The following is a 19,693-nucleotide window of genomic DNA, read 5'->3' as shown; positions in this document are numbered from 1 at the left end:
TTAATGGGAAAGCTTATAATAGGCTTGTATATACTAAGGTGAAAATGACTGATGATAAATTAATGTGTTATTATTTTCAGGGACACTTGCATTTGAGCAGGGGGCCATCCTCAGTGTAAGAGTAGTGGATGCTTAGGTACCCTGACAGGTTAGGTCAATGGTTCCTGTCCCAGGGACCTGAAAGAATGATTGCAGCTGGTCTGCAAAAGCATATGCATATCAGGAATTATCCCTGGACATAATCGAGAGTGTCTCACAGGCGTATGTACTACTATTTTTAAAATGTATATATGTGCTTCTCTAATGGATAAAATATAAATTAACGGTATTACTAAATTTATAATACTTCACTGTTGTTACATGTTTTCTCGATCCACAAATACGAGGAGTCTTGCTTCTACCCTTTGAGGAACCTCATCCTGAATTGCGCTCACTGTATTGGAGGGTCACTACATTGCAATGCGAATGGAGCGCTTCCACATAGGCCATTGTACACACAAGCTACAGTCAGGGGTGCCCTGCGTGTAGCTCCTTGAGGGGCTTGGGAATTGGGGAAATCCCTTGAGTAAAATGTGTGGTACAGAACTATGTTTATTGACTGTTGCCCCTTATTTTTGTTGTTCAGGCACTGTAGGCAAACACTGCTTCAAAGTAGTTTTTCAGAAGTGGTTGAGAATGATTCACTGACACTTTAAATCTTCATAATTTTTAAACTGTTGTTATCTCTTAGAATATCACTGGAAATGAGATTGGCACTAACATTTCCAAACCTGTTGTCTCTTGCCTGAGAGAGAGTTAGTCCTTTGTTTGAGCCTTCTTTATCCTGGGGGTTGTGACGACTATTTGAGTTGTCCCATACACTGCCCATGACATTCTGTGTCTTATGTGTCTTGGATGTCTAAAGAAGTGCTTTTTTTCCTAATATACACACACACACACACACACACACACACACACACGAGGAATTTAGTTGGGTAAGAACAAGATGCTAAAAGCCTTAAAACATTTTTCTTTTAAAGAAGTAATACCTGTCCTCTCTATCCTTATTTACTCTGCTCCCCTGCCTCCCGCCCTGCCCTGCACAGATAGGCTAAAGATGACGTAGCACTTTAAGCTAAGTTGCATTATAACAAATTACAGCATTAGCACAGTTCAAATTAATTACATTTTACTTTATTTGGTTACAGAGGGACTAACAGACACTTAGGAACTTAATATCTCTTGTGAATTTCATTACTAAACTGCAGTTTTTAAAACATGATTTGATCTTTGGTTGCCATAAATTGAAATTGAAAAGGCTCACAATTATATTCCATTTGAATCCAGGTTTTTTCACTGAGGCATTTATTTAAGCTTTAGGGATATTTTTTTCTTTATTATTGCTGATTAATTAAGGTTTTTTTTACAGCTTCATTGAAATTTATGTATAATAAACTGCAAATATTTAAAGCACACGATTTGATGACTTTTGTCACATGTGTACTGTGAAGTCGTCAGCACAGTCGAGGTGATGACCTATCCATCACACCTATTCATCACCAAAGTTTCCTTGGGCCACTCTGTAGTCCCTCCTTGCCCACCCCCTGCCCCCTGCAGGTAACCACTGGTCTGCTGGTTTGCTTTCTGTCACTAGAGATTAGCTTGCATTTTCTAGAATTTTATATGAATGGAACCACAGTCTTTTTATTGTCTGGTAATACTGATGTACATGTCCTTTTAGTTCCAGTTCAGACATCATAAGAGATCTTCTAGAAGAAGAGGAAGCCTGGGAAGCATCGCATAAGTGAGTTCTCATAATCACGAAATAAGCATGTACTTTGACCTGATAAATTATAATTCTATACAGTTGATTTTCAAACCAAAGAATATTTGTGCTTACTGACTTAAGCAAGTAATAATTCACAAAAATCAAGGTAAAGATTTCCAGTTCACTACTTGTTTCTATATATTTCTGCTTAGAAATGCAATCTTAGTGTAATAACTCCAGTTACTTGTCAGAAGTTGTTTTTCTAAAGATAAATTGTTCCAATGGGCAATTAATAGTCAGGAATTAACAGTCGGGCCTTAAGCACTGGCTTAGACTCTTTAGAAAACTTTTAACCCTTCCCTGAATGTTGCCAGTCATAAGATTGTAGTACAACTGGGCAGATTTGTTCCACTAAGATTTCATGAAGCTCACATACCGCAAGTGGGCCCTCAAAACTGCCTCGCACTTCTACTGTTTCTGTGATTATTTCTTTGTTTTGTTCTTCACAAGGATTACTTGAACCCTTCTCAATTCTTTTCAGTGGCTCCAGCCTCGCTGAAGACCTTTTCTCTTCCTTTGTAGAGAAAATAGAACCCATTGTATGGGAATCCTCATCTTTCCAACACCAAATGTATAAATCTGCCTGTGTTTGTACATATTTTATCCCTCCTTTTATAATTTCTTCATTTTATAATAAAGGGCTGCCTCTTTATTATAGAGTCTAGTTTCTCCTACCTCGTTCCTACCCTCTTGTCAGGAATGTTACACGTTCTCTCTTCTCTCATTTAGGCATCTCTCCCTCTCCTGTCCTGTCCCCTCCCTCCCTCCCTCCCTCCCTCCCTCCCTCTCTCTCTCTCTCTCTCTCTCTCTCTCTCTCTCTCTCTCTCTCTCTCTCTCTCTCTCGTTAGGTTTTCAGCGAGCCCGAATCTCTCCCATCTTGAAACCAGCTGACTGACTACCACCTCACTCAGTCTCATCCTGAAGCTGCTCTTGTGTCTCTCCTTCCTTTCTCAGTAGGTGGCCTCTACTTGCAGTTTCATTCTTCATCTCCCACTGACTCATCAACATCCTCAGCCAGGCCCATCCTTCTTCTGAAATAGCCTTCACTGAAGTCATCGAACACCTCTATGTGGCTAAGTCCAAAGGACAACTTTTTAGACTTCATCTCCTTTGACTTCTTAGCAGCATCTGATGTTCTTGACATTTTCACCTTTTTGAAAGCCTCTCTGAGGCTGAAAGAGGTAAATCTCCATCCAAGGTCACTTAGCAATAAGTGATAAGTGATGGAGCTGAGATTTTAATCTATGTCAAAATTCAGCTCTATGGACCATTAAGCCAAATTGTCTTTCCCAAGAATGAGGTTTCCTGTGCTGACATTTTGTAGTATTATAGCTGAATCACTGGGAGAATGGAAAAGTGTGGTGTATCCAGGGAAAGCATTATGAGTAGGTTTATCAGGCCAATGAGATATTTGGTGGCTCAAACAGTAGCGTTTTATGAAAGTTTGAGATTGTGGCTGCATTAGTCTCACCTAAGCATTATTGAACTTTGAATTCTACGAGAGGAGGCCACTCATTAGCTAACTACTTCCTCTTGTACCAGGAATCCCCCTGGTTATGCTAAACTAAACCCTGACGTTAATGGCTATGACAAGCTGTAGCCCAAAATTCCTGAGTCCAAGCCAATTCTTGGCAATGATGACCTCTTAAAGTCATTATTATAAGAAATCACTTAGAAAACAAATCCCATCGCTTGATCCTCACAGATAATAAATGTTAAAGCTGGAAGGATGTAAGTGCTCATCTAGTCCAGTCCCTTCATTTTATAGAGAAGGAGGCTGAGCTCCAGAGAGGTAAGTTGATGAGGTTGAGGTCCACAGCTAGTTAGTGGCCTGCTGGGGTAAGAATTCAGGCTTCCTGGTTTCAGCCACGTGTAGAGCAGTTTAAACCAGCTTATGCCACAGTGTAGCTTTAGAAGCAGAATCAGGAAAAGGCTGCACAGCTTTACTTTTCAACAAAATGTGATAGTTCTACAAATACCCATCTTAAGCTTACAGGCATTTTGTGGTACCACAAGTGGCATATTTGAGATATTAGTCCTAGAACATACTATTTCAGCCCCAACACGTTCTCCTAATTCCATAAGTGATTGAGAGGTTCTATTAGCAACACAATGCCCCCATATAAAGCAGTATTTTCATAAGCAGCAAAAAAACCCAAAACAAAACCCAGTACAAAACCCTGTTTTCTGCAGCCTGGTCTTGGGTTCTTATATCTGTGAATATTGGTTCATCTTACCATTTTGAGCTACAGGATATATTTACGTTGAACAGAATGAAAATAGGAAGAAAAATGGTCCAGGTCAATCATTTCATGTTTCCAGATTTCATCTTCCTTATCCATAAAATGTGGGGAATGTCTCCTCGGAGGGTCTGAGTCCCTTCTCTCCTGACCTGCGCCTCTTCCATTGTCCCCTCCCTCAGTGAATGGTGGTATCACCGTCTGGCCCATTGTTCCAGCCAGAAACCTAAGAATCATCTTCAACTTCTCATTGTCCCTTACCTCTCACCTGCAGCGATTGCGAGGTCCTATAGATAAGCGGTCCTCAGACTTAAATTTACATCAAGATCACTTGGAGGACTTGTTAAAACACGGATTATTGGGCTCCACTCAATCCTGAGATCAGGATTCAGGAGATTTGGGCTGGGGCTCAGGAGTTTACATTTCAGCACACTCCCCGGTGTTGCTGACGCTGCTTCTGGGGCCCCGCGTTGAGTAGCGGGGCTGTGGACGACCCCTGAACTGCCTCTGTTGGCCCCTCTGTGCCACGGCCTGCGCAGGCCCTTCGCTCTTCTCTCTGGCTTCCTACCGCAGCCATCCAGCTGCCTCTCTGCCTCTAGTCAGTATGCTTAATTCTGCCCGTGAGACCTAAAATACGCTGTGTTCTCTCCGTGGTAAAGTCCTGCAGGGACTCACCAGCATCCAAGGCTCTTCCATCCATGGCCCCAGCCTACCTGCTGGCTCCTGGACCGTCCTTCCTCCCCTCCCCGCCCCGCCTTGTTGCAGCCTGGCTGAACTACTCACATTGGCTTCAAAGTCATGCTGCCTTGTACCTGCTGTTGCTTCCGCCTGAGTTGCCTTTTCCCCTTTCTTCGGACGGGAGTTGTTGTTCCTTCCTTCCCAGCAGCCCCTGGCTGCTCCCCTGCTCCCGCAGCAGTGGGCGCTTACCACCCGACGCGCTTTCTAGAGCAGATGTTCATTATATCCCACGCCCCGCACGGTGTTGGGGGGACCCATGGTGGGCACTCAGTAGGCGTATGAGGGATTCAATATGTCAGTCAGTATTCATTGGATCTGAACACACTCCCTGGTGGATTCTAGCTGTTAGTGATGCGGCTTACGTGGCTTCAAGAACCTGTGAATGGATGAGATTGCCACTTACAAATCTTTTTTAATCCTTTCTCTCTTAGTGCCTTAAAAATCTTTTTTTAGGAAATAGCTTTTTCTAGTGTTATAAAATCAGAAAAGGAAGAATCATTTTCTCTGTTGATAATCTGCATTTCATCCTAACCCCATGAGAAGTCATTTGCAGTGTGCTAATGAGCGCGTCGCATTTTCTAAGGGAGGACTAGTAATAATTTGACTGTCTTTCTTTGGAGGAGTGAACTTTATTAACTATTACTTATTAATAACTATTATTAATGTATGCACATCTTAAGTGTACAGCTTGATGAATTTTTACAACTGAATACCCCTGAGGTTAGGGTTACTTTGGTGGCCCCGGTGAATCACGCACCTCCAGTATCCACACTCCTGAGGCCCACGTTGATTCTGGGTTTGGCCATGTGATGTGAGAAGAAGTTTGGTAAGCGTTTGCACAGTGGGGCTTGTCCCTTCCAAACACTCACTTTTAGGATGATGCTTCTTGGACCCAGCCCCTCTGCTGTGAGAAGCCCACCCCGGGCATGGAGAGAGGACAGCTGGAGGAGAACGGAGGTCCAGCCCTCCCTCCAGCCGAGCTCCCAGTCAACAGCCAGCTCCAGCTTGCCACCCTGCGAGTGAGCCTTCCTCACAGTGGATCCTCCAGACCCAGTTAAGCTGTCTGTTCTGAGCCCTGCCCAGAACTAGAATCATGACCAAATAAGGGATTGTGCTATTTCATGAGAATGTAGCGGTAGATAACCAAAACAAATTGAACAGAAAGTTTCTGTTTAGTTTTTAATTGCCATGTAACAAATCACCCGGAAATTTAGGAGCTTAAGCCACAGCCACTTCATTTGCTTATGATTCTTCAGTCTGGGCTGGCCTCAGGCTGCTGGTGGTTATTTATGTGGCATGTAGCCAACTGGCAGGGCGGCTGGAGGTGATGTTCCGCTGAGGTGTCTGGACTTCTCTGTCTTTCCATGTAGTCTGGGAGCCTGTTCTTCTCCATGTGGTTTCTCCGCATGGTCTCTCCATGTGGTCTTTCCAGCAGGATAGCTGGGATTTTGTATATGGAGGCTCAGGGCCCCTGTGCCAGTTATCAGTTTACTGCCTCAGCTCCAAATTCATCCTTTTTGCCTGCTCTGTGAAAACTGAATTGGGCCTTTTAAATAGTTTTCCTTTGCCGGCTCTCCTGATGTTAAGTTTTATCAGTAGAGGGCACTGGAGAGACATTGCAGGAAGAAGGCGTTTTGCCTCTTGGTTGCAGGCCTTCCCCAGTGCCTGGTCCTACAGTGTACCCTGGCCAGCAGCTCATTGCTCTGACTCAGTTAGCCACAGCCATGCCCTCTCCATGCAGCTTTCTGGATCTGTCTGGGGAGAGGGCTCTTCCTGGGGTGCTGCATCTCAACCCTGAGAAGCAGCTGTTCCTTATTTCTACTCTTTCTATAATATATTCTTCAGGATTCTCTTTCCTTCTTACTAGCCAACCCCTCGTTACTCCAGTCCTCTGTTACAGTTAGTAATTCTTTATACTAAACTTTTCTGTTCCAGTTATCATGGTCCTGATTGGACCCAGACTGATACAGTTCCCAAGAGGTGCAAATACAAAAATCTCTTAGCCTTCTTAAGACTTAGTCCTGAAACTTGTGCTGTATCACTTCGGCCACATCCTGTTGGTTAAAGTAAGTCACGAGGCCAGCCCCAGACGCTAGGGAAGGGGATTGCACAAAGGCAGGAGGTGTGGATCATGGGGGGCCACCAAGGTCACCACCCAGATGTGGATGTGGAACATTCCTGGCATTCTAAGAGCCTTCTCATGCCTCCTCCCAGAGGTAAGCACGGCTCTGGCTTCCATCACCATGGGTTAATTTTGCCTGGTTTTAAATTGCTTATAAATGGAATCGTATAGTGTGCGCTCTTGGAGACAACGTTACAGGTGTGAGATTTTTCCATGGTTGCATATCACGGTAGTTTGTTATTTTTCACTGCTTTATCTAGAGCGGTGGCTTTCAAAGTGTGGTTTCCCGACCAGCAGCATTTGTATCACCTGGGAATATATTAGAAAGGGAAATTCTTGAGCCCCACACCAGACCTTCTGAATGAGAAACTCTGGGGATGGGGACCATCAACCTGTGTTTTAAGAAGCCCTCAGGTGATCCTGCTGTAGGCCAAAGTTTGAGAACCTCTGCTCTGTGATATTCCACTGTATGAATAAGTCACCATTTATTTACCCATACTACTTTTGCTAGATATATTTCTTCGAGTTTTTGGCTGTCATGAATAAGGATGTGAGGAACATAACTGTTAAATGTCCTTTGGTGCATGTGCTTTTGTTTCTTTTGCGTATATACTGCGGAGTGGTATAGCTGGGTGTTAGGATGTGCATGTATCCAGTAGCTTCTCCCAGCCATTTTTCCAAAGTGCTCACGCCAGTTTAAACTCCCATTCACAGTGGGCGGTCCAGAAGTTCCATTTCCTCATCAGTGATGGGCATTCTTAGTTTTTTCATTTTAGTCATTCTCCTTCATAGGGTCTAGTGGCGTCTCATTGTGATTTAAATTTGCATTCCTCTGATAACTATGTTATTAAAAATAATATTCTTTTGTTGTTTGTTTACTATTTTCTAATTGCTTGTTGCTAATATATGAAGCAAATTAAATTTTTACATTAACTCTGTATTCACGAGTTTTGATAAATTTACTTAATAATTCTGATACCCTATAGGGTTGTGGTTTTTTTCGACATCTATAACCATGTCATCTCAATATAATACCTTTTCTAAAGTCTTTGTTAATGCTTAATTGAACAGTTTAGGACTGCTATTTAGATGTTAACTAGAAGTGGTAATAAGGGTATCCTCTTCTTATTCCCAATCTTAGTGGGAAAGCATTCAATATTTTTACCTTATATTCCTAGTTTTTAACATAAATGGATGATGAATATTTTCAAGTGTTTTATGTTTTATATTGAATATATTGAGAAGAGTATGTGATTTTTCTCCTTTATTTTTTTAATGTGGTGAATTACATTGATCTTTTGCATGTTAAATCAAGATTGCATTCTTGAAATAAACCTAATTTGTTGATGGTGTATTAACTCTTCTGTATGTTGCTAGACTTGGTTTCTTAATATTTTGTTTAAGATGTTTTGTTGTTATGTTGAGAAACTGGCCTGTAACTTGCCTTCCATGTAATACTTGTCCGTTTTTGGTCCTTCTTCAAGCTTATGCACTAGTATTCTGGACGGGCCCTTTGCCCCATACAGTGCTTAAAAAATTGAAAGTACTTACAGCAGGGAAACAACCAATCTAGTGTTTCCAAAAAAAAAAGAAAAACCAAAAACAAAAGAAGAAGAATCAGAAACCTCTTCCCTCTTTAAATGGCCCTTATTCTGCCCAGGTAAATCATCCTGGTAATAGTGTATACTGGAAGCAGGCTGGTCATAGATGGCCACATCTCCCAGGTATGGCTTCTGTGTTCAGTAGATTCAGGGCTTCCTGATGCCTCTCACCATGGTCCGCCACAGGAGTATCCCCAATTGGCTAACAGCATTCAGTTGGCAAAGTTTGCTCAAAAATCCATTGATTATACCTTCCAGAGGCTAAGAATTTAAAAGCCTGTTGTGTTTGGGCCATGTTATTAAGTGTCATCATTCTAGTAAATAAGTGTGTTACATGCTTGGAAAAAAATCTTCAGGTGGTTTATCCTATTAGGATTCCTGCATCTTTGAGGATGAGGTATTTTAGAGAATTACTCTGGGAGAACCTTGAGATCCTTGCTTGCTAGGGACTCTGCTTCAAGCCCATGCTTATGGTAGAGGCTGCTTCTTCCACTAACACTATAGCCATGTTTGTTGCCAGCTATTGTGAAGGCAAATCAAAGAGGGGAAATATGGGAGAAACACATTACTTAAAATTTTAGAAGGAAATTAAAAACAAGGTAAGAGAGCAAAGAAACAGTAATTTTATAGAAGTTAAATATAAGGGGGAACATCCCATTAAAAAAAAACACCCAGAAGCCAAATAAATAAATGGCAATAAAATATTAAGATGAGAAATTTGGGACTTCCCTGGTGGCGCAGTGGTTAAGAATCCGCTTGCCGATGCAGGGGACACGGGTTCAAGCCCTGGTCCGGGAAGATCCCACATGCCGCGGAGCAACTAAGCCCGCGAGCCACAACTACTGAGCCCACGCGCCTAGAGCCCGTGCTCTGCCACAAAGAGGAGCCACCGCAATGAGAAGCCTGCGTACCGCAACGAAGAGTAGCCCCTGCTCGCTGCAACTAGAGAAAGCCCGTGCGCAGCAACGAAGACCCAACGCAGCCAAAAATAAGTAAATAAATAAATTTATTTATTTAGGGGAAAAAAGATGAGAAATTTGACTTGTGAAAGTTTAGAGATATTAAGACCATGAGTTAAAAGCTGGGGGAAAAAAATTAAAAAGATAAAGGAGAAAACATTCAGGAGAGTTGTGAAATAAGGACGTCTGGAAATTCTCTGCGTAAAAGCAATGACAAAATTGACAAAACTTGGCAGAATCAACTTTTTCAAAACTGAAAATTAACCAAAGACAGCAACAATCCAAGGAGCATTTCTTCAAGAAAAATATCTGAATTTTAGTTAGAACAGTGAGCTTTGTGGTGATTTGACTTCCCCTGTTCCCATCCCCCTCTCTCTAGCCCGGCAGTGGCCTTGGGAGCCAGTAGTGTGCTGTCGTGATGAGGACCAGCAGCCTGGCAACCCGCAGAAAGGGCAGAACGGAGTTGGAGCGCCTTCATAGCCTCATTCCCAGAGAATTATTATTTGATCTGTCTGGTGGTTTCCTGGAGGACTCCCACTTGCAAGACTGTCTACCTGACTTGGAGCTCACCCAGTGCGAAAAGCCTCTTTTTCCCCTGAGGTGTTTGTTTAAAACAATTAGAGACAATTGATTAACTTCATAGCCATGTGAGGTAGATAACAGTTGGGGCAAACAATATGTTAAGCAAAAAGCTTAAAGGAAAGGCTGGAAAATAAGATTTCCATCGGGGCTTTGACCAGCTCTGATGTATTCCTGTGGCTCTGGAAGGTCACACGCATGCTTAGGGCTCTGTGTGTGCGCAGGAGAGACCTGAGAGGGTCCTAATCTCTCACCTTGAGCTGACTATGAGGCTCCATGCAAGCTGAAAGGAGAGGCTAAGGCGGAGTTGTGCCCCAAGTGCTGAATGCATGCCCCAACGCACAGAGTCCCTTGGCAAAGACTGATTGTGACAAGGGCTTCTGTGTTATATTGATTCCAGGCGATTAGGGAAAGTTCTGTCTAATCATTAGCTGACCACTAAGCTCATGTAGCAGACACGTCAGTGGTCTCACACAGCAAAGAATGTATATTTACAGGAGCTCAGAAAGTCACTTAACAAACAGCAGCAGACACCAACATGAACAGACGCTGAGGAAGGAGGAAAATCTAATTCCCATAGTTGCCACAGTATATTGGTAAAAATGTCCAGTTTTCAACAAAATATTAGACATAAAGAAACAAGAAACTGTGGCCTATACACACCGGGGCGGGGGAGAAGCAACCAATGAAATCAGCTGTTTTGACTCTGATCAAAGGACTAAAGGGATGTATGAGAACAGTGTCTCACCAAATAGAGGATACCAATAAAGAAATAGAAATTATTTATTTATTTATTTATTTTGTGGTACGCGGGGCTCTCACTGCTGTGGCCTCTCCTGTTGCGGAGCACAGGCTCCGGACGCGCAGGCTCAGCAGCCATGGCTCACGGGCCCAGCTGCCCCGCAGCATGTGGGATCCTCCCGGACTGGGACACGAACCCATGTCCCCTGCAGCAGCCGGCAGACTCTCAACCACTGTGCCACCAGGGAAGCCCAGAAATTATTTTTTAAAAATAGAAACTCTGGAGTTGAAAAACAAAATAGCTGAAATGAAAATTTCACTAAGAGGCTCAACAACAGATTTGAGCAGGTGTAAGGAAGACTCAATATTGAGATTACAGTTATCCCTCAGAATCCATGAGGGTTGGTTCCAGGACCCTGCCCCTCACTGCTGCAGTTACCAAAATCCATAGATACTCAAGTCCCATATATAAAATGGTGTAATATTTGCATTTAACCTATGCACATCTTCCCATATACTTCATTTATTTTAATTTTTATTTATTTTTGGCTGCATTGGGTCTTTGTTGCTGTGCACAGGCTTTCTCTGGTTGCGGTGAGCAGGGGCTACTCTTCGTTGCAGTGCTTCTCATTGCAGTGGCTTCTCTTCTTGTGGGGCATGGGCTCTAGGCATGCAGGCTTCAGTAGTTGTGGCACACAGGCTCAGTACTTGAGGCTCGTGGGCTTTAGAGTACAGGGTCAGTAGTTGTGGCACATGGGCTTAGTTGCTCCATGGCATGTGGGATCTTCCCAGACCAGGGCTCAAACCTGTGTCCCGTCCCCTGCATTGGCAGGCAGATTCTTAACCACTGCGCCACCAGGGAAGCCCCTCCCATATACTTTAAATCATCTCTTATTATTCTCTACATCATTTTCTAGTTTATAAGTGCCTTCCCATGCGTTTTCATTTAATCCTCCGAGTAGCCTTCTACTCCACTGACAAACCTGGGAAATCAGACAGAGCCTGACCCCTGCCACTCCCCATCCCCTGCTTTACCCCTGTGCCCCATGTGGGCCCTCTTCAGTGTCCTGCCCTCTGTCAGTGTCTCAAGGAGCGCTGCCGAGGCTCCGGTGTCGGGGGCCCGCAGCACCAGGCTGTGCTGCAAATCCAGAAAACGTCAACTTTCGTCTTCCCACCTGCTTGTGCGGCAGCCACCCCTTTCCCCAGTGCTCTGCCCGAAGTGAAAGGATGCGTGTGGCTCATCTCTCTTGGGAGGGGATTTTGTTTCCTTGGTTCCCTTACGACCTCAGCTGTCTGACAGGATCATGATAAGTTATGATTTTGTTCGTCTCTCTGGCTTCACCTTGTTGTTAGGATGGAAGCACATTTTCTGCAGCTTTCTGCCTCTGGAGCAGAAGCGTAAAGCTGCTCGATTCTGACTCAGAAGAAAGGAGTTCAGTTCCTAACTCTGTCACTTATGATCTGTGATCTTTGCTAAGTCACCTGTTTTCTCAGTTGTGCAGTGGAAATAATAAAAGTCATAATAATTATCATAGCAGACTTGTCAGTGGAGTAGAAGGCTATTTGGAGGCTCACATAAAAACACACGGGAAGGGGCCTGTAAACTAGAAACTGCTGTGGAATAATAGTGATCATCATTTTCTAAGCTGCCATTTTGTTTCTTCCATTTTCAGATATGATCTTCAAGACACAGAAATAAGTCCCAGACAGAATCGTCGCATGAGGTCCGCTGAAAGTGCTGAGCTCGAGCCAAGAAATAAGCGGAACAGGAATTAGTGTGGGTTTGTTGACTTTCCCAGTGCAGTCATCAGAAGATGGTACTTTTGTTGCCATGGTGATTTCATATTCATAATTGCCCAAGTGAAGATGTTACATTCTAAATATTATGTTTAACTGATTTTTATTCTTTTCTGCCTTTCTAGGAAAAAAAAAAAAAACCTTAGAAAGCATCCTCACTTGGTCAGTTACCTCCTGCCCCTAAAACATCTCTCTAAAAATACTGGCATCCACACATTCACCAGCTTTGCAGAGGACAGAGACTTTTTGGCAAAAGGGTTTTGTTTGATTTTGTTTCTAAATTTCAGAATGTCCTTAAGCCATTCTCCTCTTCCATGGAGAAGCCAACTTCAGAAAAGGATCCTTTAACCCCTCTACCACAAGGAGTGGTTCAGGCATTCAGAGCCACTGTGTTTCTGGAAAGGTAGAATGTCCTAACTCAAGTCCTCCGTGAGCGTGAGCACACGAGGCCTGGAGGCCGATGCGCGTGTTACAGCTGTTTCAGGATGGTTGTTGCCCGAGTTTCATGTGGTTGTTAGTTAGACCTGTGTCTTACACTTTACTTGGAGTACGATGTTAGTACTGTAACCTAAAGGCACAAAACAGTAACTTTGAAACATTAGGCATATTCTTCAGAAATGGCGCTTACAAATGATTCTTTCGTCTTTTTTTCACTTGGGTAAATCAAATCTTTAACACTTTGAATCCCAGCTATTAAATGGAAAGAATGCAATAAATGAATTTTGTCACTGAGTAGACTCTATATCAATTTAAAATAAAGTCCTTGAAACAATCTCCTGTGAATGGTTGAGTACAAGCTACAAATCATTGGAAAGGGTTGATCAGAAATTGTTCTCTCAAACAGAAATATAGATCAATGGAACAGGATAGAAAGCCCAGAGATAAACCCACGCACATATGGACACCTTATCTTTGATAAAGGAGGCAGGAAGGTACAGTGGAGAAAGGACAGCCTCTTCAATAAGTGGTGCTGGGAAAACTGGACAGGTACATGTAAAAGTATGAGATTAGATCACTCCCTAACACCATACACAAAAATAAGCTCAAAATGGATTAAAGACCTAAATGTAAGGCCAGACACTATCAAACTCTTAGAGGAAAACATAGGCAGAACACTCTATGACATAAATCACAGCAAGATCCTTTTTGACCCACCTCCTAGAGAAATGGAAATAAAAACAAAAATAAACAAATGGGACCTAATGAAACTTCAAAGCTTTTGCACAGCAAAGGAAACCATAAACAAGACCAAAAGACAGCCCTCAGAATGGGAGAAAATATTTGCAAATGAAACAACTGACAAAGGATTGATCTCCAAAATATACAAGCAGCTCATGCAGCTCAATAACAAAAAAACAACCCAATCCAAAAATGGGCAGAAGACCTAAATAGACATTTCTCCAAAGAAGATATACAGACTGCCAACAAACACATGAAAGAATGCTCAACATCATTAATCATTAGAGAAATGCAAATCAAAACTACAATGAGATATCATCTCACACCAGTCAGAATGGCCATCATCAAAAAATCTGGAAACAATAAATGCTGGAGAGGGTGTGGAGAAAAGGGAACACTCTTGCACTGCTGGTGGGAATGTGAATTGGTACACCCGCTATGGAGAACAGTATGGAGGTTCCTTAAAAAACTACAAATAACACTACCATATGACCCAGAAATCCCACTACTGGGCATATACCCTGAGAAAACCATAATTCAAAGAGTCATGTACCAAAATGTTCATTGCAGCACTATTTACAATAGCCAGGACATGGAAGCAACCCAAGTGTCCATTAACAGATGAATGGATAAAGATGATGTGGCACATATATACAATGGAATATTACTCAGCCATAAAAAGAAACGAAACTGAGCTATTTGTAATGAGCTGGATGGACCTAGAGTCTGTCATACAGCGTGAAGTAAGTCAGAAAGAGAAAGACAAATACCGTATGCTAACACATATATATGGAATTTAAGAAAAAAAAATGTCATGAAGAACCTAGGGGTAAGAAAGGAATAAAGACACAGACCTACTAGAGAATGGACTTAAGGATATGGGGAGGGGGAAGGGTAAGCTGTGACAAAGTGAGAGAGAGGCATGGACATATGTACACTACCAAACGTAAAATAGATAGCTAGTGGGAAGCAGCCGCAGAGCACAGGGAGATCAGCTCGGTGCTTTGTGACCACCTAGAGGGGTGGGATAGGGAGGGTGGGAGGGAGGGAGATGCAAGAGGGAAGAGATATGGGGATATTTGTATATGTATAACTGATTCACTTTGTTATAAAGCAGAAACTAGTACACCATTGTAAAGCAATTATACTCCAATAAAGATGTAAAAAATAAAAATAAAATAAAGCAGAAACTAACACACCATTGTAAAGCAATTATACTCCAGCAAAGATGTAAAAAAAAAAAAAACTTGTTCTCTCTGTGCAAAATGTCCCCCAGTTCCCAGTTCTTTCCAGTGTTCCTAATGCCTGTGTTTGGCATTTCAGAGCCAGTCCCCTGCCACCGGTGCCAGCAACTCTGGGGCTGCCTGTGTCCTGGTGACAGCAGGGCTACTTCACCAGAGTCCAGGAAGACCCTGGTGTTGGTTTGGGGGTGAAGGGCCTGATCCTGCCCTGGGCCAAGTGTCCCAGCACCTCAGGGTAGCCATCCCTGCTCCCTCTGAGCTCCTGGAAGGAGGAGGTGGCTGGAACCCTGCTGTGTAAAACAGCACCTAGAATTCGGAAGGAGTACCCGGGCAGGTGCTCTCCCAGTGGCTCCCAGATGGCCTGGCATTTCTCGATTTCTTCTTTGCTTACCGAAGAGGCAAGGCTTTTGCTTGGGAAGGATTCTGGGCAGCCATGCAGGTAAGTGGGGCAGCCTGCTCCAGCTTCAAGAAGTTGTTAGAATGCCACCCCTCTCGTGTGCCACCTTTGCAACTCTTGCAGGCACCATGGGCTCCCCTCTCTGGTCCCAGCATATTGGAGGCAACACCCCACCCCCGCCTCCATCCCGTGATGCCCCACTCCCACCCTCTCCCAGTCAGCCATGGGTCAGGCTGGGGCAGACATGCTCCACTGTATTTGGGGGGGTGGAAGCAGGCGTCCTTCCCTGTAATCTTGGCTTGGCAGCCAGCACGGCTCACCCTCCAGACCACTGACCTGTGGGAAAGAAGAGGCGTGCAGTTGCCTCGCCCAGCCTCTGGGAATCCTGCTTTGTGGCTGAACTGACGTGGCTCCTGCTCTGTGAGGGCCTGCCAGCAAGTTCCTTGGAGGCACTGTGCTGAGGAGAATCTGAAGCTGCCACCTACCCTCCTGAGGGCTCAGGTGGTGAGTTACTAACTAATATCTAGGCTTCTGAGACTTGTAATGGAGGGAACAGGAGGGATGGAGAGGTTGAAAGGGGAGGAAACATCAACTGGGTCTCATCCATGGCTTCGTGTAGGTTCATGTAGGACTCAGAACAAATTCCTGGGAATCCTACCCCTTGGAGACCACACCAACTTTGCTTGCTTGTTTCTTTAAGAGCTTCATTGAGATATAGTTCACTCAACATACAATTCACCCATTTAAAGCTTACAGTTATATTTAGAGACCATCACCATAATCAATTTTAGAACACTTTTGTTGCCTATGGTCCCCTTATTCGTCACCCCCAACTCTCCCATCCTTCCCAGCCCTAGGCAACAACTAAGCTACTTTCTGTTTCTATATTTCCTTATTCTGTATGTTTCATATCAATGAAATCATACAATACATGGTCTTTGGGGGTCTGACTTCTTTCACTCAGCCTAAAGTATTCAAGGTCATACATGTAGCATTTATCAGTCCTTCATTTCTTTTTATTGCTGAATAGTATTTCAGTGTATGGGATATACCACATTTTGTTTATCCATTCATCAGCTGATGGATATTTGGGTTGTTTCAGTTTATTTTGACTATTGTTAATGGTGTGCCTGTAAGCAGTTGTGTACAAGTTTTTGTGTGAACATGTTTTTATTTGTCTTGGGTATATACCTACGAATGGCATTTCTGAATCATATGGTAACTCTGTGCTTAATATTTTATATTTAACTGCCAAACTCTTTTCCAAAGTGGCTGCACAATTTGCCCACTAGCAAGCTATTAGTCTTCCAATTTCTCCATGTCCTTGCCAACACTTGTAATTATCTGTCTTTCTTATTATGGCCATGCTAGTGGGTGTGAAGTGGTATCTCATTGTGTTTTTGATTTGCATTTTCTCAATAGCTAATGATGTTGAGCATCTTTTCATGTGCTTTTTGGCCATTTCTATGTCTTCTCTGGAAAAATGTCTATTCAGATTTTTTGCCCATTTTAAAATTGGGTTTTTAAAAAATTATTGCATTGTAAGAGTTAATTGTATAGTTTTTAAAATTTCAGCTTCTGATTGTATATTGATAGGTTACAGAGATAGAAATGATTTTTGCATATTAATCGTGTATCGAGCAATTTTGCTAAACTCATACGTTTGGTAGCTTTTTTGTAGATTCCATTCGATTTTCTCTAATAGAGAATCATGTAAACATGTAATCATGTAAAGACTTTTGTATTTCTTCCTTTCCAATATGGATGTCTTTTATTCTGGATATAAATTCTCTACCAGATAAATGCTTTGAATCACGTTGGGAATATTTGCTTCTACTCCTAGTTTGCTGAGAATTTTTTAAAAATCAGAAATGGTTATTGAATATTGTCAAATGCTTTTTCTGTATTTATTGAGATGATCATATGGTTTTTCTTTTTTAGTTTATTAATATTGTGAATTACACAGTTTGGTTTTTTTATTTTTTAAAATTTATTTATTCATTACTTACTTTGACTGTGTTGGGTCTTCATTGCTGACCCACTGCGTTGGGTCATATTGCGTGTGGGCTTTTTCTAGTTGCAGCAAGCTGGAGCTACTCTTCATTGCAGTGCGCGGGCTTCTCATTGTGGTGGCTTCTCTTGTTGCAGAGCACAGTCTCTAGGCACATGGGCTTCAGTAGTTGTGGCATGGGGGCTCAGTAGTTGTGGCTCGCAGGCTCTAGAGCGCAGTCTCAGTAGTTGTGGCACATGGGCTTAGTTGCTCCGCGGCATGTGGTATCTTCCTGGCCAGTGATCGAACCCGTGTCCCCTGCATTGGCAGACGGATTCTTAACCACTGTGCCACGGGGAAGTCCCACAGATTGATTTTTAAATGTTAAAACAAAAGTGGGAGAGACCCCACTTGGTTATGATGTGTTACCTTTTTACATATTGTTGGATTTAATTTACCAAAATTTTGTTTAGAATTTTTGCATCTATATTTAGGAGGGATATTGGTCTGTAGTTTTCATTACTTTTTTTTTTTTAATTTATTTATTTATTTGGTTGTGCTGGGTTCTAGTTGCGGCAGGCGGGTTCCTCAGTTATGGCGTGAGAACTCCTAGTTGCGGCATGCATGTGGGATCCAGCTCCCCGACCAAGGACCGAACCCGGGCCCCCCGCACTGGGAGCATGGAGTCCCATCCACTGCGCCACCAGGGAAGTCCCTTCATTACTTTTTATGTCTTTATCTGGTTTTGGTATTAGGATAATGCTGGCCTCATGGAATGAGCTGGGAAGTATTTTCTCCTTCAGTTTTCTGGAAAAGTTTGTGTAGAACTGGTTTTATTTATTCCTAAGGTGTTTAGCAGAATTCACCAGTGAAGCGATATGAGCCTGGAATTTTCTTTGTGGGTAGGTTTTTAACAATATATTTCATTTCTTAATGTATGCAGGCCTATTCACGTTATCTGTTTCTTCTTCAGTAAACTTTAGTAGTTTGTGTCTTTCAAGGAATCCATCCATTTCATTTAAATTGACAGATTTACAGACAGAAGTTGCTTATAATTTTCCCTTTTGTGTACAAATTTTTGTGAGAACCTCTTTGACCTTTCTCATTTCTGTTATTGGTAGTTGGTGTTTTCTTTCTTTCTTTTTTTTTCCCCCATCAGACTGTTTAGAAGTTTATTAATTTTATTGGTCTCAGGCAAACAGCTCTTGGTTTCATTGAATTTCTCTAATGTTTCACTCTTTTCTATTTGATTGATTGCCACTCTATCTTTTATTTCCTTTCTGTTGCCTACTTTGGATTTAATGGTTCTTTTTATATTTTCTTAAGGTAGAGGCTTAGGTCATTGACTTGAGTCCTTTCTTCTTTTCTAAGATATGCATTTAATGCTACAAAATTTCCCCAAAGTACAGCTTTAACTGCATTCCACAAATTTTTATGTTCTGTTTTAATTTTCATTCAGTTCAAAATACTTTCTAATTTCCCTTTTGATTGCTTATTTGATACATGAGTTACATATAAATATGTTACTTTCCAAATATTTGATAATTTTTCGTAGAGCTTTATTTTATTGATTTCTAATTTAATTCTTTAACTTTTATGACTTGAACCCTTTTACATGTATTGAGACTTTTTTTAATGCCCTAGAAGATGGTCTATCTTGGTAAATGTTCAATATGCACTTGAAAAGAATATGTGTTCAGGACTTCCCTGGTGGTGCAGTGGTTAAGAATCCGCCTGCCAATGCAGGAGACATGGGTTCAATCCTTGGTCCGGGAAGATCCCACATGCTGCGGAGCAACTTAAGCCCGTGCACCACAACTACTGAGCCTGCACTCTAGAGCCCGCGAGCCACAACTACTAGGGCCTGTGTGCCACAACTACTGCAGCCCACACACCTGGAGCCCGTGCTCCACAACAAGAGAAGCCACCGCAATGAGAAGCCTGTGCACCGCAACAAAGAGTAGCCCCTGCTCGCCACAACCAGAGAAAGCCTGTGCGCAGCAGCGAAGACCCAACACAGCCAAAAATAAATTTAAAAAGAAAAGTAATGCTTTAAAAAGAAGAATGTGTGTTCTACTGTTGTTGGGTGGAGTGTTTGATAAATGTCAATTATATCAAGTTGTTTGACAGCGTTGCTCAAGGCTACTCTGTCCTTGCTGATTTTCTGTCTGCTTGTTCTGTCAGTTTTTGAGAGAGTTACTGGAATTTCTGAATGTAATTGTGGATTTGTCAGTTTCTCCTTATAGTTCTTCATTTTTGCTTCATGTATTTTTTTTTTGCGGTATGCGGGCCTCTCACTGTT

At 42.5% G+C, this 19,693-nt stretch overlaps 1 protein-coding gene across 6 annotated transcripts in view; it reads left to right on the top strand.

Moving 5' to 3' along the window:
* The window catches only part of RAD18 (RAD18 E3 ubiquitin protein ligase), a 111,935-nt gene extending 98,619 nt beyond the window's left edge, over positions 1 to 13,316 (top strand). For 5 of the 6 annotated variants that reach the window (XM_019944660.3, XM_073787604.1, XM_019944659.3 and 2 more), the window contains 2 exons: positions 1,721 to 1,783; positions 12,461 to 13,316. In XM_019944660.3, the coding sequence (XP_019800219.1) occupies positions 1,721 to 1,783; positions 12,461 to 12,563 (166 nt within the window). In that variant the 3' untranslated portion in view covers positions 12,564 to 13,316. The remainder of the gene's footprint in view (positions 1 to 1,720; positions 1,784 to 12,460) is intronic. The other variant, XM_019944661.3, reaches the window with a different exon arrangement.
* The last annotated feature ends 6,377 nt before the right edge of the window (positions 13,317 to 19,693 follow it).

The sequence above is a fragment of the Tursiops truncatus genome, chromosome 10, assembly GCF_011762595.2.
Source record: "Tursiops truncatus isolate mTurTru1 chromosome 10, mTurTru1.mat.Y, whole genome shotgun sequence".
Classification (NCBI taxonomy): Eukaryota; Metazoa; Chordata; class Mammalia; order Artiodactyla; family Delphinidae; genus Tursiops; species Tursiops truncatus.
This window is presented reverse-complemented; position numbering and strand designations above follow the sequence as displayed.